Source organism: Scyliorhinus torazame, chromosome 1, assembly GCF_047496885.1.
Source record: "Scyliorhinus torazame isolate Kashiwa2021f chromosome 1, sScyTor2.1, whole genome shotgun sequence".
NCBI lineage: Eukaryota > Metazoa > Chordata > Chondrichthyes > Carcharhiniformes > Scyliorhinidae > Scyliorhinus > Scyliorhinus torazame.
Window position 1 is genome coordinate 67,763,582 of NC_092707.1, and position 23,701 is coordinate 67,787,282.

The 23,701-nt window shown below is 52.1% G+C and overlaps 1 protein-coding gene and 1 pseudogene across 2 annotated transcripts in view; one reads left to right on the forward strand and one right to left on the reverse strand.

The window, feature by feature from the left end:
- Nucleotides 1-23,701, forward strand: part of plbd2 (phospholipase B domain containing 2) — a 94,830-nt gene that overhangs the window by 42,321 nt on the left and 28,808 nt on the right. The window contains exon 3 of one of the 2 annotated variants that reach the window (XM_072496294.1): nucleotides 12,796-12,954. The exons of the other annotated variant lie outside the window; for it this stretch is intronic. Coding sequence (XP_072352395.1) covers nucleotides 12,796-12,954 — 159 coding nt within the window. The remainder of the gene's footprint in view (nucleotides 1-12,795; nucleotides 12,955-23,701) is intronic. 2 annotated transcript variants of the gene reach the window in all.
- LOC140429035 (cold shock domain-containing protein E1 pseudogene) lies at nucleotides 885-11,911 on the reverse strand (annotated as a pseudogene).

The window sequence follows — 23,701 nt, forward strand, 5'->3', positions numbered from 1 at the left end:
CCCACCAGCAAACGACTGGCCATCTTCCCATACTCATACCCTTTGCCCGCCTGAGCTGCCGAACCGCCTTTCCTGTGGACAGAAGGTCAAACCTTGCCTCTAGTTCCTTTCTCCTCACCAGAAGATCTGGGGTGGGCGGCACGGTAGCACAGTGGTTAGCACTGTCACTTCACAACGCTAGGGTCCCAGGTTCAATTCCCAGCTTGGGTCACTGTCTGTGCGGAGTCTGCACGTTCTCCCTGTGTCTGCGTGGGTTTCCTCCGGGTGCTCCGGTTTCCTCCCACAAGTCTCAAAAGATGTGCTGTTAGGTCATTTGGACATTCTGGATTCTCCCTCTGTGTACCCAAACAGGTGCCGGAATGTGGAGACTAGGGGCTTTTCACAGTAACTTCATTGCAGTGTTAATGTAAGATTATTATATATTATTATTATTGCATATTATTATTATATAATAACGCCTCCGCCTCCTCCACCATCTCAAAGTAGTAGTCTGGAGTTGTGTGGGACTCTCAGCTTCGCTGAGTAGACCACCCCAAACTGCATGTTACTCTTGTACAACATTGCCTTCGCCCTACCAAAGGTTACCCGTCATCTTGCCAGTTCCTGGTAGGATCCTGGATGTACGGATACCACTGCCCTCCCATCTCACCTCTCGATTCAGCTTTGCCCAGATGAGTATTTTCTCCTTCACCTGGTATCTATCACAGTTCTAGGTGGATCATTTGCCTTTGGTTTTGGCTGGAATGAGCGGTGAGTCCTGTTCAGCTCACAAAGGGAGGGATCCTCCTCCTCCCCAAAAACTTGGTGAACATCTCCGCAAAATACTCCATCAGCTTCTGACCCTCAAGCCCCTCAGGCAATCCCACAATCTGCAGATTCTGCCTTCATGACCTGTTCTCCAGGTCCTCCACTTTACTCTCCTCCATCCTCCACAGCGCCTCACCCATTGAGGTGAGTGGGACGCTGTGCCGCAACAATGTCTTCTCCACCCACTTCAGCACCTCTCCTTGCTCCTGCACCGTCGTGGACGTCTTTCCCAAGGCCTCCTTAAGTGTGCCATCCACCAAGTTCTTGAGCGAGACTATCTTCTCCTTTCCATGCTTATCGAAATGCTTGCTGACCTTCTGCTCAAATTCAACAGCCATTATTTCAGCCAGCTTGTCCACTGTACTGGGCACAGCCCCACCAGCGGCCGTGCTTCCGCCATCTTTCCTCCCACACCACTCCCCACCGAATACGGATTCTCCGGCGGACTATTGCTCATAACCTTTCTCCCTGTATTCTTCTTCAGATATTTCTTTTTTTATAAACTTAGAGTACCCCATTCTTCTTTTTTTCCAATTAAGGGGCAATTTACTGTGGCCTATCCACCCATGCTGCACATCTTTGGGTTGTGGGGGTGAGACCCACGTAGACATGGGGAGAATGTGCAAACTCCACACGGCCAGTGCCCCGGGGCCGGGATCGAACCTGCGTCCTTGGCGCCGTGGGGCTGCAGTGCTAATCACTACGCCACCGTGCCGCCCTTTTCTCCTGGTATTTCAACATCATTTAGTTGCAGTAACTTTTCTCTAAGATCAATCATGTACAATTTCCCCCAAAACCTGGGTGAAAAGGGTGAAAAAACGAAAGATCCAGCAGGTGCCACCTAACGTGCAACCTCCACCTACATTTTGAGTTAGCAATAAACAAAGTTATCCTTCCTGACTGTGTCTCCTGGAATACTACATTCCTTAATAATGGATTCTGGTGGCATGTGTTTAGCACTGCTGCCTCACGGCGTCGAGGACCCAAGTTCGATCATGGCCCTGGGTCACTGTCCGTGTGGAGTTTGCACATTCTCCCCGTGTCTGTGTGGGTTTCACCCCCACAACCCAAAGGTATGCCTGGTAGGTGGATTGGCCACAATAAATTGCCCCATAATTGAAAAACAAATTGGGTACTCTAAAAATAATGGATTCTAACAATTTCCCAACAACAGATTTTAAACTAACTCGTCTATAGTTTCCTAATTTCTCCCTCCCTCCCTTTTTGAATATGGGCATGACATTAGCATTTTTGGAATATTATATCCAATGTATCTACAATCTCCACTGCCACCTCCTTTAAGATCCTAGGATGTAGACCATCAGGCCCTAGGGACATATCTGCCTTCAATCCCACGAGTTTGTTTTGTAATTTTTTCCCTATTAATGATGATTTTTCGAAGTTCCTCCCTTTCTATTACCTCTGCATTATCTGTTACTGTTGGGATCTTACTAGTGTCTTCCATTGTGAAAACTGAGGCAAAATATTGATTTAGTGCACCTGTAAATTCTGTGTTCCCCATTGTTAACTCCCCGGTTCCATCCTCCAAAGGACCAACATTCACTTTAGCTACATTCTTCCCTTTTATATACTTCTAGACACTTTTGCTACCCTTTTTTATATTTTGCATTAGTTTCCTTCCATAATTTTCCTTTGCTTTTTTAAAAAATGTTTTAGTAACCCTTTGTTGATCTTTCAAAGTTTTCCAATCTTCCATCCTGCGACTGGCCTTTGCAGTATGGCATGCATTATTTTTTGTCTTTAGGTTATCTTTAACTTCCGTGCTTAGCCGTGGATGTTTTTTCTCCCTCTTACAATATTTCTTCGTCTCTGGAACATATTTTAATTAGGAGGAATTGAATATCTCCTTAAACAACTGCCACTGCTCATCAACTGACCTGCATTTAGTCTTCCTGCTCAGTCCATTAGGGTCAAATCTGTCCTCATGCCTATGTAATTACATTTGTTTAACACCAGAATGTGAGTGTGGGACTCCAGTTTATCACCCTCAAACTAAGTCTTGAATTTTGTCATGCTATGGTCACTCTTACCTGGCTGAGCTCCTGTAGTGAAGAAATATAATCTTGCAGTAAAACAAATTAGCCCCCTTTCACTGCTTGAGATTACTATCTTTTCGAGGTACGGTTCTTTCCTTTGCTGGGCAATCTCTCCCTTTGTGAGCTACTGGTCCCAAGCTGCCTTTATGAGCTGTCTTGTGGGTTAATGAGGTTCCCTCTCCAGCATGTTTCAGTCATGTGATAGCAGTTTTGATATATTCCATTGTCCACATAATGGGTTAAAAGCCCATGTACATGTCCATAATAGGGAAATGTTTGCTATCCAATCAACATTCCATCTTACTGAATTACTTTATTGAAATGTCATCTTTTTTTTATGGTCAAACGTTTTATTGTAGTTTCTTTTTCATGACCATTAACAGGGACACAGGAGAAAGCCAGGTGTTTTAGTTTCCTTCTTACAAGAACAAAGCAATCTCCCAGTTTAGACAAACCCCAAACTGTGAGCAGAGGCAAAACAGAAACAGGGTACTGCCTCTGTCCCACATCAACATCAATTAAATTCCTGATCTTATTTGGTACAGTAACACAGAACAGTTATTTGATTACTGACGCTTGATATCAACTAGTCTCCCTGTTTCTATGCAAAAGGCATATATACAGTACCAACAATTAACATTTCCACCTTGATGTATTAATATACTTTTTAAAAAAGTCAGCCGTTCTCTTTTTCATTTGGCATAACACAGGGTGCCCTTTGTGGGAATAACAGTGATATTTATTTTTTAGGCACAGATCTGTTAGTTTCTGGAATAGGGAATAAGTGTTCCAAGGCTGCAGTGCTCCACAGCATCAACAAACTTGTACTGAAAGGTTTAATGAAAGCCAGCACTCATGGCACTCAAGTGTTTCAGTTGTATAGCTTTTTTCACATATTTTCTTTCCAACATATAAAGGCAAATAAACTTACAAATTTCAAATTAGCACTGATGTAAGATGCTGTCTGAGTTTAAATCAAGCTCCTATAAGGTTGAGAAACTATAAAGCTTCCTGCTCATTCACTGCCCCGAGCCTGTGCGTTACCTTTTTTTTTGTATTTCTTTTGTTTTTGCTTCATTTTGTATTTTTTTTAAGCTTTTGATAAAAGCACAGACAAGTGGTAGAACTGAAGATTTGCTTGTAAATAGATAAACTGTGTTCCATTTTGAACTGGGAAATAGAGGGTAGTGGAGACAGACTAATCTTGCGTAAACCCTCCCCTCCCCAAAGATACTGCCTTGGGTAATGTGCTTGCTGGGGGAAGAGAATAGAAATCAATCGATGACTCCAGCTTGACAAATCTTTCCCTCTGCAGTGAATCCCTTTGTGTTATCAGGTCCCTTTGGTTGGTGAAGCACGACCAGTTTTGGAGCGCTTGCATCAGTGGGCAGCACGGTAGCAGTGTGGATAGCACAATTGCTTCACAGCTCCAGGGTCCCAGGTTCGATTCCGGCTTCGGTCACTGTCTGTGCGGAGTCTGCACATCCTCCCCGTGTCTGCGTGGGTTTCCTCCGGGTGCTCTGGTTTCCTCCCACAGTCCAAAGATGTGCAGGTTAGGTGGATTGGCCATGATAAATTGCCCTTAGTGTCCAAATTGCCCTTAATGTTGGGTGGGGTTACTGGGTTATGGGGATAGGGTGGAGGTGTTGACCTTGGGTGGGGTGCTCTTTCCAAGAGCCGGCGCGGACTCGATGGGCCGAATGGCCTCCTTCTGCACTGTAAATTCTATGAAATCATCCAATGTGATGCTCTTGAGACGATGTACTAAACGACCAGAATGTGGAGCTGCCACAGGCTGAACGCCCTCACTGACACGGAATACATTGCAGGCACTGCACTTTCCTGTACGTTGGTTTAAGATGACTGAGAATGACTTCCAGTTGCGGCTATGCGGAGCTAAGTCGCATGTTCGGCAGCTCACGCTAAAAACTGACCTTTGGGCTCTTTTTAGGGCCCGTAACGGCGCTTGTTCGACATTTCTCGGTGTGGGAAGGGGGCAGCAACATTCCCCGATAGTGTATGGAGTGGACCACGAGTGGGGCGATTAAAAAAAGTGGCATTGAAGCAAAGAAAGGTGCGAGGGAGGAGGACCAAGATGGCGGCGGGTGGAGACCAGGCAGCGTCGAGGCAGTGGGCGCAAGAGGAGCAGGAGCTTCTTCAGCGCTGTTTTAAGGAACTGAAAGCAGAGCTGCTGGAGCCAATGAAGGCTTCAATCGATAAGCTGCTGGAGACCCAGACGGCCCAAGCGGCGGCGATCCGGGAGGTCCGGCAGAAGGTCTCGGAGAACGAGGACGAGATCCTGGGCCTGGCGGTGAAGGTGGAGGTGCACGAGGCTCTCCACAAGAAATGACAGGCGAGGTTCGAGGATATGGAGAACCGGTCGAGGCGGAAAAACCTGCGGATCCTGGGTCTCCCGGAGGGTCTGGAGGGATCGGACGTGGGGGCCTACGTGGTCACCATGCTGAATTCGCTGATGGGAGTGGGGGCCTTTCAGGGGCCCTTGGAGCTGGAGGAGGCCCACCGAGTGCTGGCAAGGAGGCCCAAGCCCAGCGAGCCGCCGCGGGCGGTGCTGATGCGGTTCTCCTGGTTTGCTGATCGAGAGTGTGTTAAGGTGGGCCAAGAAGGAGCGAGCAGCAGGTGGGAGAACGCGGAGGTCCGGATCTACCAGGATTGGAGTGCGGAGGTGGCGAAGAAGAGAGCCGGCTACAACCGGGCGAAGGCAGTGCTGCACAGGAAGGGGGTGAAGTTCGGTATGCTGCAGCCGGCACGTCTGTGGTTCACCTATAAGGACCAACACCATTATTTCGAGTCCCCGGAGGAGGCGTGGGCCTTTGTTCAGGCCAAAAAACTGGACTCAGACTAAGGGTCAGAAATGAGGGGTCGCGGTGGAGGGATGGTTGGGGATTGTTGGGTTGTGTTTTGAGGGGGGGTTCTTTGTTTTTTGGGGGTTGATTGGGCATTGTTTTAATTAGGTCCGCCGGGCGGGCTCGTGGGGGGGATAGGTAAACTGCTTGGGGGGTTGATGGTTGGTAGGGGAGATGGGGCCCCACGGGGGGAGGGGGGGGGGGGAGGGGGGGGAGAGGGGGAGGGTGGGAGATTGGGGGGGGGAGGGGGGGAGAGGCCTGAGTTGGGGGTAGTGGGACCGGGCCTGGAAAGGGTGCTGCGCCAGGGGAGGCGGGGCCGGGCGAGTGGAAAGCGCGGGCTTTTTTTCCCGCGTTTAGGGCTGAAGGGGCGGGGCCGAAGCTGGGAAGCGCGGGCTTTTTCTCCCCGCTGGGAGTGGAATGGATGAGAGCCCGCTGGTGGACAGGGGGTGGGAGGGGAAGTTCCACACTGGGGGGGGGGGGTGGTCGAAGGAGAGGCGGGAGTGGCCGGGGTCAGCAGGAGTCAGCTGACTTACGGGAGTGTAATGGGGGAGCAATGCAGCTAGGGGGGGGACCTAGCTGCGGGGGGGGGGGGGGCGTTGGGGGGACCGGGTTGCTGCTGGAATGGCCAAGGGGAGCTGGAGTTGGTAGAGGAGGTCGGGGCGGGGGTCTGCCGCTGTGGGGAACGGGCTGTGCGGGAGGGGGGGGGGGGCGCGGGCACGTGGCTGGCCTAGGAAGGGCGATGGCTAGTCGGCGGGGGAGAGGGGTGAGTAGCCCCCTGATGCGGCCTGATAACCTGGAATGTAAGGGGACTGAGTGGGCCGGTCAAGCGGGCCAGGGTGTTCGCCCACCTGAAGGGGCTGAAGGCAGATGTGGCCATGCTTCAGGAGACGCACCTGAGGGTGGCGGATCAGGTAAGGTTGAGAAAGGGGTGGGTAGGGCAGGTGTTTCATTCGGGTTTGGATGCAAAAAATCGGGGGGTGGCGATCTTGGTGGGGAAGAGAGTGTCGTTCGAGGCGTCGAGCATTGTGGCAGACAATGGCGGTAGGTATGTGATGGTAAGTGGCAAGCTGCAGGGGGAGCGGGTGGGGCAGCACGGTAGCCTTGTGGATAGCACAATTGCTTCACAGCTCCAGGGTCCCAGGTTCGATTCTGGCTTGGGTCACTGTCTGTGCGGAGTCTGCACATCCTCCCCGTGTGTGCGTGGGTTTCCTCCGGGAGCTCCGGTTTCCTCCCACAGTCCAAAGATGTGCGGGTTAGGTGGATTGGTCATGATAAATTGCCCTTAGTGTCCAAAATTGCCCGTGGGGTTACTGGGTTATGGGGATAGGGTGGCGGTGTTGACCTTGGGTAGGGTGCTCTTTCCAAGAACCGGTGCAGACTCGATGGGCTGAATGGCCTCCTTCTGCTCTGTAAATTCTATGGTGTTGGTCAATGTATAATGCCCCGAATTGGGACGATGCGGGGTTCATGCGGCGTATGCTGGGCCGGATTCCGGACCTGGAGACAGGGAGCCTGATAATGGGGGGGGGATTTCAACACGGTGCTGGATCCGACATTGGATCGCTCTAGGTCTAGGACGGGCAGGAGGCCGGCGGCGGCCAATGTGCTGAGGGGGTTCATGGACCAGATGGGAGTGGTGGATCCATGGAAGTTTGCGAGGCCGGGGGCCAGGGAATTTTCATTCTTCTCCCATGTTCACAAGGCCTACTCCCGGATTGACTTTTTTGTCATGAGCAGGGCGCTGATTCCGAGGGTGGAAGATACAGAGTACTTGGCGATAGCCATTTCTGATCATGTTCCGCACTGGGTGGACCTCGAGTTGGGGGAGGAGAGGGACCAGCGCACGTTGTGGCACCTAGAGGTGGGGTTGCTGGCGGACGAGGAGGTGAGCGGACGGGTCCGGAAGTGTATAGAGAGGTACCTGGAGGCTAATGACAATGGGGAGGTGCAAGTAGGGGTGGTCTGGGAGGCGCTGAAGGCGGTGGTCAGAGGAGAGCTGATCTCCATTAGGGCACACAAGGAGAGGGGGGAAAGGAGAGAGGAAGAGGTTGGTGGGGGAGATGGTGAAGGTGGATAGGAGGTACGAGGAGGCCCCGGAGGAGGGATTGCTTAGGGAGCGGCGTAGCCTCCAGGCTGAGTTTGATTTGTTGACCACCAGGAAGGCGGAGGCGCAGTGGAGGAAGGCGCATGGGGCGGTATATGAATACGGAGAAAAGGCGAGCCGTATGCTGGCGCTCCAGCTTCAGAAGCGAGAGGCAGCTAGGGAGATCGGGGGAGTTAGGGATGGAGGAGGGAACACGGTGCGAAATGCGGTGGGTATCAATGGGGTCTTCAGGGACTTCTAAGAGGAACTGTACCGGTCTGAGCCCCCACTGGAAGAGGGAGGGATGGGTCGCTTCCTGGACCGGCTGAGGTTTCCGAGGTGGAGGAGGGGCAGGTGGCGGGGTTGGGGGCGTTGGTTGGGTTGGAGGAGTTGGTCGAAGGGATAGGGAACATGCAGGCGGGGAAGGCACCGGGGCCGGATGGGTTCCCGGTTGAATTCTACAAGAAGTATGCGGACCTGCTGGGCCCACTGTTGGTAAGGACCTTTAACGAGGCAAGGGAAGGGGGGGCTCTGACCCCGACGATGTCTAGAGCGTTGATTTCCTTGATCCTGAAGCGGGACAAGGATCCCCTACAGTGTGGGTCATACAGGCCGATCTCACTCTTAAATGTAGTCGCAAAGTTGCTGGCAAAGATCTTGGCCATGAGGATAGAGGACTGTGCCGCAGGTCATACACGAGGATCAGACGGGGTTCGTGAAGGGGAGGCAGTTGAACACCAATGTACGGAGGCTCTTGAATGTTATAATGATGCCGGCGATGGAAGGGGAGGGGAGATAGTGGCGGCGATGGATGCGGAGAAGGCCTTTGATAGGGTGGAGTGGGGGTACCTGTGGGAAGTGTTGAAAAGGTTTGGGTTCGGGGAGGGGTTCGTCAGGTGGGTGAGGCTGCTGTATGAAATGAAATGAAAATCGCTTATTGTCACAAGTAGGCTTCAATGAAGTTACTGTGAAAAGCCCCTAGTCGCCACATTCCGGCGCCTTTTCGGGGAGGCTGTTACGGGAATTGAACCGTGCTGCTGGCCTGCCTTGGTCTGCTTTCAGAGCCAGCGATTTAGCCCTGTGCTAAACAGCCCCTGTGGCGAGCGTGGCCGCAAACAGAAGGAGGTCAGAGTATTTCCGGCTACACCGGGGTATGAGACAGGGATGTCCCCTGTCCGCCCTGCTCTTTGCACTGGCGATTGAACCCCTGGCCATGGCGTTGAGGGAGTCGAGGAACTGGAGCGGGCTGGTGCGGGGTGGGGAGGAGCATCGTGTGTCGCTCTATGCGGATGATTTGCTGCTATATGTGGCGGACCCGGTGGGAGGAATGCCGAAGGTGATGAGGATCCTTTGGGAGTTTGGAGATTTCTCCGGGTACAAGCTTAATATGGGGAAGAGTGAGTTCGTAGTGCACCCGGGGAATCAGGAGAGGGGGATTGGTGAGCTCCCGCTAAAAAGGGCAGAGAGGAGTTTCAGGTACCTGGGGGTCCAGATGGCTAGGAGCTGGGGGGCCTTGCATAAGCTTACCTTCACGAGGCTGGTGGAGCAGATGGAGGAGGAGTTTAAGAGGTGGGACGTGCTGCCACTCTCCCTGGCGGGTAGAGTTAAAATGACGGTGCTCCCGAGGTTTTTGTTCCTGTTCCAATGCCTCCCCACCCTGATCCCTAGGGCCTTCTTCAGGTGGGTTAACAGGAGCGTTATGGGGTTTGTATGGGCGCAGAAGACCCCGAGGGTGAGAAGGGTGTTCCTGGAGCGGTGCAGGGATGGGGGGGGGGTTGGAGCTGCCTAACCTCTGTGGGTATTATTGGGCTGCCAACGTGGCAATGGTGCGTAAGTGGGTGATGGAGTGGGATGAGGCGGCATGGAAGAGGCTGGAGATGGCGTCCTGTGTGGGCACGAGCCTGGAGGCGCTGGTGACAGCGCCGCTGCCGCTTCCTCCAACGAGGTACACCACGAGCCCGGTGGTGGCGGCTACTCTCAAACTTTTGGGGCAATGGAGACGTCACAGGGGGGAGGTGGGGGCCTCGGTGTGGTCCCCGATTCGGGGGAACCACCGGTTTGTCCCGGGGAGGATGGACGGAGGGTTTCTGAGCTGGCACAGGGTAGGTATTAGAAGGATGGGGGACCTGTTTGTGGACGGGAAGTTCGCGAACCTGGGTGAGCTGGAGGAGAAGTTTGTGCTCCCCACCCCCCCCCCCGGGGAACACCTTCAGATATATGCAGGTAAGGGCGTTTGTTCGGCGGCAGGTGGTGGAGTTCCCACGGCTGCCGCCAAGCGGGGTCCAGGACAGGATGCTGTCGAGGATGTGGGTTGGAGAGGGGAGGATCTAGGCAAAGTACCAGGTGATGCAGGAGGAGGAGGAGGCCTCGGTGGAGGAGCTAAAGGGTAAGTGGGAGGAGGAGTTGGGTGAGGAGAGGGGATGTGGGCGGATGCCTTGGGGAGAGTGAACTCTTCCTCCTCTTGTGCGAGGCTTAGCCTCATACAATTTAAGGTGCTGCAGAGGGCTCACAAGACCGGGACAAGGATAAGCCGGTTCTTTGGGTGCGAGGACAGGTGTGTTAGGTGCACAGGGAGCCCAGCAAATCGCACCCACATGTTCTGGGCCTGCCTAGCGCTGGAGGACGTTTGGAAGGGTGTAGCGAGGACGGTGTCGAGGGTGGTATGTTCCAGGGTCAAGCTGGGCTGGGGGCTCGCAATATTTGGGGTGCTCCTCCGGGAGAGGAGCTGGGAATACAGCAGGCGAAAGAGGCCGGTATTCTGGCCTTTGGGTCCCTGATAGCCCGGCGAAGGATTCTTCTTCAGTGGAAGGATGCGAGGCCCCCAAGCGTGGAATCCTGGATCAACGATATGGCAGGGTTCATATAATTGGAGAGTGTGAAATTTACCTTAAGGGGATCGGTACAAGGGTTCTTCAGGCGGTGGCAACCGTTTCTAGACTTCCTGGCACAATGTTAGACAATGGTCAGCAGCGGCAGCAACCCGGGGGCGGGTTTGGTTTGTTTTTTGTTTTTCTTGAGTGGGCGTGTATTTATGCCTTTGTGTTGATGAAGGCTGTTAATTTATTATTTTGTATATGGGGGGGTGGGGGTGGTTTGTTCTTTTCTTTCTGTATTTTGTTGCTGATATATTGTGAAAATTTGAGTATAAATTATTGTTTTAAAAAATAAGGTGGCTGAGAACTCCACCTCATCTCCAGGTTGCAACTCCACATCATCCAGTACTTCATTCACACGGAAGAATAACTTTTTACATCACCAAGTTCATAGTTAATAAAGCCAAACTGGTCTTTCACACAGTCCACAGTGCCTCTCCGTAAAGGTGTGGCATCGTATGCCAATTTCTGTTAGGGCCACAGTGCATAGCTGGAACTTGATAGTCTCCCCCTTCTGAAGGCAATCTGTTTTGTTTGCCAGACTGATGATGGCAAAAGGATATACTTCCCCTCGCATTGTCCCCTCTTCTGTAATCTCAGTAAGTCCCTGATACTCAGCCTGTTGTGGATCCACACTGCGTAATGGCCTCACCACATTACCAGTATAGACTGTAGGGTACACTTCATCACTGGGACCATTCACGGTTGTAATCTTGGCCATTTTCTCAGCACTCACTTTGTTCCCTTTGCCCTTTGACAAACTGTATTCCACAACATCTCCGACATCCAGCTCATCAACATCACCCGAGAACTCACTGTCGTGGAAGAAGATTTCTTGATCATGCTGGGAAGTTTCTATGAAACCAAAGTTATCCTTCAAAGCTGCTACATATCCGACAAGCCTCTTGGCATTGGGGTTACGATTTAGAATTTTGATTGACACCGCACTCTGTAGGCCAGTTCTTTTAACTTCACGAATGCTAAATTCAATCTTATCACCAAGCTGTGGAATTGCACAGCCTTCCAGGTCTTTATCTGATACGGTACGGTCATTCTTATCCCAGCTTCCTCATATGCAATGATTCCCTCTTCTGCAACCTTTTCTTTACCCTTGGCTGGGCTGGTGGATTTAGATATTGAACCAGTAGCTTCTTTATCCACCATCCCAAAGTAACGCTGCTCAGATTGAAATGTCATCTTCATGGGGTCAGCAGGTCCAGAAGCCATTGTCATTTTAAATCTCTTCATTTCATCTCTTAAATGATATGGGGTAGTCAATTAGCACCTGGGAAAACTATATGCATTTTAAGTAACTTCCCAGATGTATGTTATCATATTTGCCTTAGTTTGTCCAGAAACATAGAATCATCATAGAATCATAGAATTTACAGTGCAGGAGGCCATTCGGCCCATTGAGTCTGCACCGGCCCTTCGAAAGAGCACCCTACCTAAGCCCATACCTCCACCCTATCCCTACACCTCCACCCTATCCCCATAACCCCAACTAACCTTTTTGGACACTAAGGGCAATTTAGCATGGCCAATACACCTAACCTGCACATCTTTGGACTGTGGGAGGAAACCGGGGCACCCGGAGGAAACCCACGCAAACACGGGGAGAACGTGCATACTCCGCACAGACAGTGACCCAAGCCGGGAATCGAACCTGGGACCCTGGAGCTGTGAAGCAACTGTGCTAACCACTGTGCTACCATGCTTGCCTGAACAAAAGGAGTCACCTGACTTTCCAGAGTCCATTTTGTGAGGGCACAGTGTCAATATTCTATGTTGCTGCTGTATTTAAAAAAAAGTAAATTGTCTATTTCCCAATTAGTTTTCTGGGCATGACAGTGACTATCAGTGTTATCAGTATGATTTCAGTGAAACATAACGGTTTTAAGACAATTTATTACAATGTGGCAATATTAATGGTTACAGCAATTGATTTTATCCTTCTGCACCTAGGCAATCTGCATAACACAATAATATAATAACGTTAGGCTGGTTATTGGTCTAGTCAAAGCATTTGGCACAGTTTTAACTGTCGAATTAAGAGCTGCACAGAAGAGTTTTCCTGTTGCATTTTAATCTTTGGTTTTAATGTTTTCTAGTACATTTATATGCATTGGATGAACACGCTGTTTCACTACTGTGGTCCCTTCAAGTATCAGACTGCCTACTGTGAGAAGCTTAAAAATTATATTGAGACCAATCTGGCTTGGATAGAAGATCAGCTGGCCAGAGTTGGGGATGAAGCATACTGGCATCAGGTCAGATTCAACACAGGCACTAAATAGTATTAATAGTACTCCAAATCAAGACTATCAAGACAATTGGTTGGTACATGATTTTTTAAATGAACAGTAAACCTCTGCAAAACTACACAACTGCAGAGAAATCCATTTAAAATACTTGCATGATGCACTCCAGCGAAATAAATATGGACATAAGGGGCTGGATTCTCCGTTTCTGTGGCAAAGTGTTGACGCCCGCGGAGGAAGTGTGGAGTTTTACGACAGAAGAATCGGCACAACGCCTGCTCCGAATCAGCAACTTTTAATGGGCTAGCACTGTGCCACGTGGAACACAATTGTTATGGGCCAGGGTTTAGAGAACCCCAAAGTGTATCATGGAGTTCACCTGACCCACAACTTTTAATAGATTGTGGTATGGGGAGCACACGGCCCACTCTACAGGTGTGGTGCAGCAGAAATGGAAAATTATTTTTTAAGCAAAACAATGTTTATTCTATGAACTCAAGTTAACCTTTTTAAAACATACAGTGACCATCTTAGCAACCATTAATTCAAATACAACCCCCAAAGACTACAAGACTAAGTGAACCGTTAAGCTTTCCTTTTTAACATCCATACGACTTAAAAACAAAACCTTTATCAGAAGCACATCAGGTTAAAGTCACTACTGAAAACATTTGTAATTCTGAATTCACCAAATGATCAAGAGATAGTCTTTTGATGGCAGAGAGAACAGCAGTACACTTGTTTGGTCTAGCTTCAGCTCCAACACTGAAAACAAACTAAAACACACCCTGCAGCCTGCTCAAAAACAAAAGTAAAAAGCTGACAGACAGCCCAGCTCCACCCACTCTCTGACATCACTGCAGTAGTAAACACCTAGTTCTTAAAGGTACTCTCACTACAGATATTTATATACACACCCATTTATACACACCCATTTCTTAAAGGTACTCTCACATAACACAATGAATTACACAAAAAACGGCGTCGGATTCGTCAGGTCCATGATTGCCGCTCATGAGGTTGACACGCCGCAGCCACACTTAAACGGTCCTTCTCCTCACAAACAGCGTCCCAGCCAACAAGACGGCTGGAAGGAGAGCAGCGCCACAGTTCAGGGATGCTGAGCTGGACACCCTCTTGGACGCGGTGGAGGAGAGGCAGATGACCCTAAACCTTGGCCCAGAAGGAAGGCGTCGCTGTACGCCATGCCTGGGCGCAGGTGACAGAGGCGGTCAGCGCAGTGGCAACGTTGTCCGGACCGGCATCTAGGGCAGGAAGAAACTGCACAACCTCCTCAGGGCGGCCAGGGTGAGTTGGCTGCTCCGTGCCCCTGGCACTAACCATGTCCCTCTCACACCCGTAACCCCCCTCCCCTGGGTGACGGCTGAACCCCACCTGTCCCACATGGCAGACACCATGGCAGTGTGCCCTGGCCACTGAGGCCACCCCCTACCAGACCTGCGGCCCCTCACCATGCCCGAGCAGAGGGCCCCGAATGTGGCCAGTGGCCCTCAGGAAAGGGAGATCGTTGGGGTTGAGTGTGGTCACGGACGAGGAAGTGAGACTCAGCTGAGTTGCGATTCCCCATGACACGAGTGTCGAGATACCACCCTCACCCCCACACCACCCTCACCACCACCCCCCCCCACCTCCACACCATCCTCACTTCCAACCCCCACACCATCGGAGGATGTCGGAGAACATCCAGCACCTGCGGGCGCAGGTGAAGGAGTCCAACCGCGTGCAGGAGCAGAGTGTGGTGCTGGCCTGGCGTGCCACCCAGGCCAATGCCGCTCATTGGCGTCTGCTGTGGAGACATTGGGGGAGACGGTTTCGGCCATGGATCAGCGTCCAAGGCCTGCGGCATTCTGTGCAGGCGGTGGCCGAGGCCCAGGACAGGGCTACCCTCTCACAGGCAGCCATGTGCCAGAACCACCTGGACATTGCGGCGGCACTCCTCAGCAAGGCCCAGTCACAACAGGCCATGGCTGGGAACATCGGCGGCGCTGGCCGGCGTGGCGCAGACACTGGGCGAGGTGGCCCAGTCCCAGAGGGAGGTGACCAAGTCCCAGAGGGAGGTGGCCCAGTCACTGGCTGATGTGACAGCTAACCACAGGGTGGTGGCACAGTCGCAGCGTGATGTGGTGCAGTCCCAGACGGAGATAGTACACTCCCTGTGCTCCATGGCTGCGAGCGTGCAGACCCTGGTCAAGACCAGAGCCGGCCTCCATGACTGGGGAGGGCCTCAGGGGATGGCTCCACTCGTATCCATGTCCCATGGAGTAGCCCGGGGGCCATCGGGCACCCCGAGGGAGGAGGAGCTGATGGGGCCCGTGATGGTGATTCCCGTAGAGGAGGCGCCGGAACACCGCAGCACCTCGGACCCCCGCTCCCCCCTGCCCCTGGCACATTTGGTGGACAGTGGGCAGAACAGTGTGGCACCATGCCACCCGAGCAGCACCCATCTAGGCCGGGTCACCCCAAGAAATGCACGTAGGGCAGGAGTCACAGCAGGCCGCCTCCACTTCTACTGTACCGTCTGGGGAACCACCTAGGCGTAGTGTTAGCCCCCCGTAAGGCCAGAACGTTTGACACCAGTTACGTTGGCACGGGTGCAGGGCACAGCTTAGTTATAGGGGCTAGGGCACAGACAGGTGTCCAAAATAAACACCTGTTACCACTGTTTCAACCTGTCCCGCTGCTCTGCCTGATGGGTGTGGGGGTTGGTCCGGGCTGGGCGAGGGAGGCCCCCCCCCCCCCCCCCCCCCCCCCCAAACAGTCCCCAGCACCCCCATGCCAGGGATTCGGTGCGACCTTGAGATGGAATCATCATCCTACATCCCATGGACCAGGCCCGCTGTTAGTACCAACCCAGGGCCCCCACCTCGTAGCGCTGCAGGTATGTATAACAGAATAACAGAGGAGGGTGCAAGCAGGGGGTTTGGCTGGGTGGGAAGTGAGGGGGTTTGGGATGTGATGTCTGTGCCCCTGGCCAGCCCTCTCCCCCCTAGTCGGAGAACCTGGAGGCAACCCGTGCGCGTTGACCCTGACGCATACGTTGTGCGGTCTCCCGTGCCTGCCAGGGCCCCATGCTCAAGGTCCCAGGTTCGATTCCCAGCTTGAGTCACTGTGTGGAGTCTGCACGTTCTCCCTGTGTCTGCGTGGGTTTCCTCCAGGTGCTCCGGTTTCCTCCCACAAGTCCCGAAAGACAAGCTTGTTAGGTGAATTGGACATTCTGAATTCTCCCTCTGTGTACCCGAACAGGCGCCGGAATGTGGAGACTAGGAGATTTCCACAGTAACTTCATTGCAGTGTTAATATGAGCCGACTTGTGACAATAAAATTATTACTATGTCCTGTTCATCGTCCCCCTCCCCGCATCCTCCTCGTCGGACAAGGCCTGCCCTTCCTCCTCATCCTCCTCCTCTAGCACATTGCCCCACTACTGTACGATGTTGTGGACGATGCAGCAGGCTGACACGATGCGGGCGACCCTTTCAGCCTCATCTTGGAGGGCCCCTCCAGAGCAGTCCAAGCGCCTGAACTGCATCTCCAGGAATGCAAAGCGCCGCTCGATTACACCCCTGGACACCGGGTGAACATCATTGTAGCGGGTCTCTGCGTCGGTCAGTGGCCTCCGGATATGTGTCATCAGCCACGGCTGCAGTGGGTAGCCCCTGTCGGGGTGGGGTGCCCCTAGAACATGTCAGGGATCGCTGAGTGTGCCAGGATGAAGGAATCGTGTACACTGCCCGGGTATTGGGCGTAGAGGTGTACGATGAGCAGCTGATGGTCACAGACCAGCTGAACGTTCATTGAGTGGAACCCCTTTTGGTTAGTGTAGAGCGGCCTGTTATCTGCAGGTGCCCGTAGGGCGTCCTGCATCCCGTCGATCATCCACTGGACCCAGGGCATCCTGGCCATGGCAGCGAACTCCGCTGCTCGGGCATCTGGTGGGCTCGGTCCACATCGGAATGGATGTATTGCTCCACTTGGACATATAGGGCCTCTGTAACGGCACGGATGCACCTGTACGCCGAGGTCTGTGAAACCCACGACAGGTCGCCACTCGGCGACTGGAAGGACCTGCGGCGTCGAGGTTCAGGGCGACCGTCACCTTGACGGTCACCGGGAGTGGGTGTTCTCCCCCATACTCCCGTGGTGCTAGGTGGGCCATCATATGGCAGATGTCTCACACTGTCTCTCTGCTGAGCCGGAGTTTCCAACAGCATGCCGGGTCCGGCGCCTCCTTGACACCTCTCCGACTCGGCCTGTTGGGTGGCTGGGCTCTCCAGCCTGTGCGGCTGCCACCTTCCCCTCTGCTGCCCGCTCTGTTGCTGGCCACTCTTCTGCTGCCCACTGTGATGCTGCAACTTCCACCTCCTCTTCGAGCAGCTCCCGCTCATACGGCCACAGGGCATCCCGCACCAGGGCGGCCACCCGCTCATACGAACACCAGGGCGGCCACCATTGCTGGTCGAACTCCAAACACCATTGTTTGCAGGGGGTAAAAGGCCAACATGTTAGCATGGTGCATACTCCCGTGCCCAACCAGGTTCCATGGGCTACACGGGAGCCCTGATTGGCACTGCGGGCTCTGACCCCGCATGTCCCCCCACCTTCTCACCCCTGCCCTGTTTGTGGTCGGCACCGTGGGGAGCCCTGGTCCTAGCTCCTGTCCCTGATGTTAGGGGTACCGTTGGCTGGCACTGCCCTCACTGAGAGCTGCCGTCTGTGTGCCCCGGGATTCTCTCCCGGTGAATGGCAGCCGGTTGTTTGGGGCGGGGGGGCGGGGGGGGGGGGGGGGGGGGGGGCAGGCAATGTGGCGGGGGTTGGGGTGTGGGTGTGGACGCACTCATACGGCTGGTGGTTACTGTATAGAACCGGGGCTGAGGTGGGTGGTCAGTGGGTGCGCAGCAAGGTGGCCACTGTAATGGCGGTTGGTGCCCGGGCACCGCCCAGGTTCTGTGGGGGGGCCACCCTGGCCATTCATCTTGTTCCCCCTCCTCTCATGGCCCTGGCAGGGGTCCCCCACCGCAGTCAGCACAGCCAGTGTCCAGGCCGGCAGCCCGCAGTCACTCCTCTCCGTGTCCTACCTCTTCTCCCTCTCTCTTAGCAGCCACGACGGCAGGTTCACGATTTTTGAAACCACAAGTGAACCGCGCCGTCGGGTACTCAGCCCATCGGAGGCGGTGAATTGCCGAGGCCCCGGAGAATACAGGGTCAGTCCTGCTAATGATATGCCAACGGTGTTAATACACCGCACGGCGCGGGTCGCATTTACGCCATTTTCGGGGTGCCGGAGAATTGCGAGTTGACGCCAAACCAGCGCCTCCCGTGATTTTGGCGTCGGAGGCTATTCCACACCCAATCGTGTTTCCCAATTTTGCCGTCTGCTGACGGAGAATCCCACCCAAGGTCTGTCTGAGCAGTGACTACTCTCGGAGTTCTTCATTTGCACTTACAGTAAGTCCTCACTTAAAGTTCCTGAAAATTGTGACTTGAAGTGAATAAATGTTAAATATGCATCCATGTTAAATCTGGCATATGTTCCTTCAGATGTTTTTTGCCCAGAAAAAACAATGTACAAGGTGAAATACTGAACAAACGTGTACAGCCTTCTGCATTCCTAGCTTGAATAACTTGCAAAATAAAATATATTACTGAATATGACAGAAATACAATCCAAATCCAAATTAGTTAACACTAAATCATCTAAACCAGCCCTGAGTAGTACAGCTTCTGTGTCTCACTCGCACCATTCCTGAAACTCACTTTTTGCCTGCTTTCCTGTCTCACTCTGTCTGTCTGACTGTCTCTCTCTCTCCTTCCCAATTCTCTCTCTCTTTCTCTCATTCACACTTCATCACCGCATTGGCAGCTGGCAGCATCTCATGCCTGCCCTACGGTCCCGTTCCCAGATCTCAGGCCTCACAGCCTGGGCCTCTGGTGACTGCGGCAGCAGCACCAGCATCAGGACATGGTGGCGGCTTCACCATGAGGAGTGTGGGACCAGAGTGCAGGCAACGTAAAACCGAAAATGGCGACGCAAATCAAAAAAAAAGACCCCAAAGAATAAACAACATTAAAGTGAAACAACGCAAAGCAGGACCAGTCAAATCGATTATGGGAATCTCAATCTTTCTTGATCTCCTGGTTATGTTTGTTAGGATCCCTGTGTGAGATCATTTCATCCTGTTCCCAGTCAATGCTGCAAAACTACATATCGTCATATGTGTGGTGATAGGTGGTATTGCCATCACTGACTGCCAGACAACATGGGAAATTATTCCCTGAGAAAGACATTGGCGAGGATTCTCTGTTTGGGAGACTAATGATGCGATTTAATAGAGTAATTTATATTTAACGAAAAACTTTCTAAGAACGCGATATACCCGAAAGGGAACATAGTCCATAGCGCTCAATTAGACGGGTGTTTCCTGGTGCTCGGAGCGCCAAGAAACTCCACGCTATCGAACGGCCATTCGGGCAGATCGGGGGCTTCAGCGGGGAACGCGCGGCCAAGGCTGCAGTTGGTCCCGTTTTCTGCACTGAGGAGCTCCACTTGCTGGATATCCTTAGTGCAGAGAGAGATGGCAACCCGATCTCTCTCCTCACCCCCCAAGCCCCAACTCGCCGATAAGGGGGTCTTAGACCCCCCCCGCTCACGCACCCGTGCAGGTCACCCCCGGGCCTGATCCACAGTGCGGGAGAAATGCAGCCTGTCACCCTAGCAGTGCCATCTGGGCACCTTGGTAGTGCCAGGCTGGCACCCAGGTGGCACTGCCGGCTGGCAGTGCCAGAGTACCAGGCTGGCAGCGCCAATGTGCCCAGGTGGCATAAGCAGGTCCAGGGTGCCACCCTTCTCAGAGGGCAAGCACTTGGGGCCTACAATTCCCTGGGAGACCCCGACGAGAACCGTCCTGTCTGCTCCCTGTTTGTGGCAAGCTGCACCGAACGGTGCGCACCCTGAGATCTCCAAAGCGAGCACATTTCATAGAATTTACAGTGCAGAAGGAGGCCATTCGGCCCATCGAGTCTGCGCCGGCTCCTGGAAAGAGCACCCTACCGAAGGTCAACACCTCCACCCTATCCCCATAACCCAGTAACCCCACCCAACACTAAGGGCAATTTTGGACACTAAGGGCAATTTAGCAAGGCCAATCCACCTAACCTGCACATCTTTGGACTGTGGGAGGAAACCGGAGCACCCGGAGGAAACCCACACACACACGGGGAGGATATGCAGACTCCGCACAGACAGTAACCCAAGCCGGAATCGAACCTGGGACCCTGGAGCTGTGAAGCAATTGTGCTATCCACAATGCTACCGTGCTGCCCCAATTAGATCCCGCCCCTTGATTAGATCTCGGGATTGCATATGAGTCTGAGACTAGCTGTCTCACTCTAATATGCAGGTTTGCCAGAAAGTGATCCCTCCCACAATGGGCAGTGGTGAACTGGGTTGATCCTGGAAAAGGGATCTCCTGGCATCTACGGGCCGCGCTGCTTTTCAGGCGCAACGCGGCCAGTAGATCTCGTCCTAAGTGTCATTTTGGATAGTTTGGCAGGGTGTTTCTCGCTGGCTTTTTCTGTGAGATCCATACCGGTATTTACCCAAACTTTAGGCAGAATCTACTGGCTGTTCAGGCCGGCTTGATATTCCGGTCCCACCAACAGCACATGGTTACCCGGCAACGAGGAGTGCAGTCAATGGAAAATCCTTTGACAACAGTGGGACCAGAAAATCCCACTGGCAGGCCGCCCCCGCTGCTGAAAAATATGCATCGGGTCAGTCGGCAAATCCCGCCCTTCGTCCTTTTTTGGGGCCTTGGGGAGTTTCTCCCCAATCTAGCCCACATTTCGAAATGTTTTGAGCAATGGGGAGTTGAACTCGCCAGCGAGACTGGCTCCTCAGAGATCAGGCCACCATTTTGAAAGGGTGCCCCGATCTGTAAGAGAGCTTCAGGGTCCCCCAATCCACTGTCAATGTCACCCCGCACACACATGCATTACCATCCCCCCTCCCAAGTGAGGACACCCAGCTATGGGGTCGCTGAGAGGGCCTCCCATTTCAGGCCTCCCCACCACCCCCTCCCCACTCCGGCCCTGCCCCTTCAGGAACCCAACCCTTCATCCCCTCCAACCGTTAGGAGACCCCGTCATATCCACCCTTCGCCCCAGCACCCTTCATACCCAGCTCAGGCCTGGTCCTTGGAATGCCACCAGGGCACCATGGCAGTGTCCCTGCCAGTCTGGCAGTGCCACCCAAGGCTCCTTGGCGCTCCACTTACCACACACTCACTGCTGCCACGAAGATGATTCACAAAAGACCTGTCCCCCGAGGGCGGGAGTCAAGGTGGGTTCACAGCTCAATGCCAGTGAGGAGAGGAGGGACATCCTCTTCCCCAGGGTGGGCCGCAGACTCAAGCCATCCTGAACACTGCCTGGGAGTTGGTGACAAAGACAATCAGCGCTGTCAGCCTCACCAGGAGGAGACAGCTGGTGATCCGGAGGGGTGGGGATCACTGGTGAGGCCTCTACCCTGAGAGGGGCAGAGAACCAGGGAGGACTCCTCTGCAGTGGGGCAGCACTTCTGAGGAGTGTCAACACCAGGTGGTCCCCTGATTGATTCTAGCCACACCCATTCCTTGATGATACAGCTGGGCTATGAGGGTGTCCAGAATGGCGGCCTGGGTGGGCTCCCACATGACCAGAGGCTCTCTCAGCATTCAAAGGACATAGGCAGCACTCATCAGTGAGAGCAGCCAGGAGCCTGTAAGTAGCACCAAAGGGTGCGTTTAAAAAACAGACTGCGGCATGATGGTCTGAGCCAGGCCGCCCCGATCCCAAAGGAAACACCCTGAGTCCATGGACTTGGCACCAAGTCGCTCCCTGCTATTGCCCCTGGCCTGGGCAGCCACCTACCAGCAAGCCTGTCAATTTTAAAGGGTTTTTCAGAGTTTTGTAGCCTTCTGCTCCCCCTCCACAGCCATGAGACTCGGCCACCATTTGTAGCAATTCGTGCCCACGTGATCTCTGCCTGAGAGGGGTGGGAAAAGTGGAGCATACTGCGTCCAACCCACCAATTAGATTTAAACCATGCAAATGACGGTTTTGCATATCTTCGATATCGCTGCCAGAGCACAACTTCAGAATCAAGGTGCCAACCTCGATTTTTCAATTGCGCGCTATTCTCTGCCTGATCGCGATTCATGCTTCCACCGTCGCAAAGTGGAGTATCCAGCCCATTTTCTTACCTCTATTTAGGAAGGACAGTTCTCATCTAAAATTGTCTCTGTTTTTAAAATCATTGTGAGTAGCATCTTAGCCTTGACACATTTAGAGTGAATAATGTATTACATTTTTCAATATCTCAAGTGATCTTTTCCTTTGTAAGTGTACTTTGCTAGATGGATAATTTAAGCACATCCATGCGCTTGATCGAGGAGCATCAATTTGATTTAAAATAGATTTTTTTAAAAACAATTGAATAATGTACTGACATTCATGCTTGTGTTATTTACCCCAAACTGCTAGGTAGCTTGGTGACTGTAATGTTTAATATAATGAAGTCTTGACGAGCAAACCAGAGCTCATATTCCAGTTTTGCCTGAGAATTGCCTTTAAACTTTCTTTTCTCAGGCTGAGTTCTCCGGAAGGCAGCATTGCAGGGTTGCCTTTGAATATTTAATAAGCAACTTAAGCATAACAACCAGTGGGTTGGCTAAGTGATAGGAATCAACTATTTCCTGATAGATCTGATAGGTAAAAGAAGGCTATTTAGTTTAAATATTAAGCCCCAGTTTTAATACCCATTTTCAATTGAGGATTTCAGCACTCATAACCTCAGGTCATGACAAAACACATAGCTTCAACAGAGACACAAAAAGCCTGACACATGCATAAACTAATTGGAGATTAAAACAACATTTGTACTAAGCAAAGATGAAAAAGCTATTGTTCTAACAAACATATTTTCAAAGACAGTTTGACATTAAGCCATGAGCTGTACCAGTAATCTGATCAAGGACGAAGCAGGCACTATAGCAACATGAAGACACTATTGTTCATAATGTGGATAAAGCGAAGTCGGCAGAAAACCAGTAGAAACTAGTCTTGATAATAGCACAGAATCACATTCCATAACATACACAAATATTCAAACATGAAACATTCAGAACTTATGTTGCACATTAAGGATTGACAGCTCACCGTTGAATCAAATACATTTGATTCTAACCCAAACCAATTAGGACGACATAGAGGTGTAGATAGATGGCTCAAGACAGATAAGATTTCCTATAAACATGATGGTCCGTACGGCCATCTTTATTCCAGGATCATTCTATACGTTGATCTAACTATTCGCTATCTCTATTTTTCATATTTTCACTTTTCCACTCTAACTCTTGAAGTAAATGCAAGCTGTTTTGCCGTAAGCAAGAAACCATTTCTGTATTATTTTGAAAGTTAAATTGTGTACAAGTTCTCTTTAAGTCCTTTTGCTAGCCGGACTTTATTGAGAATAGATTTAAGTTTCTCCTAATTGTAATCAAATAGAGGCAATAAAGATTCTTATCATAGAATTTACAGTGCAGAAGGAGGCCATTCGGCCTATCGAGTCTGCACCGGCTCTTCTTGTTTGCATCCGAGAAGTTTAACTCAAATTTCTACTGAGTTTTAGTGTCGCAAGACCTCACTAATTCTGCATGTTAGATCTCATCACTAAGTATTGGGATTTATTGCTTCTAGA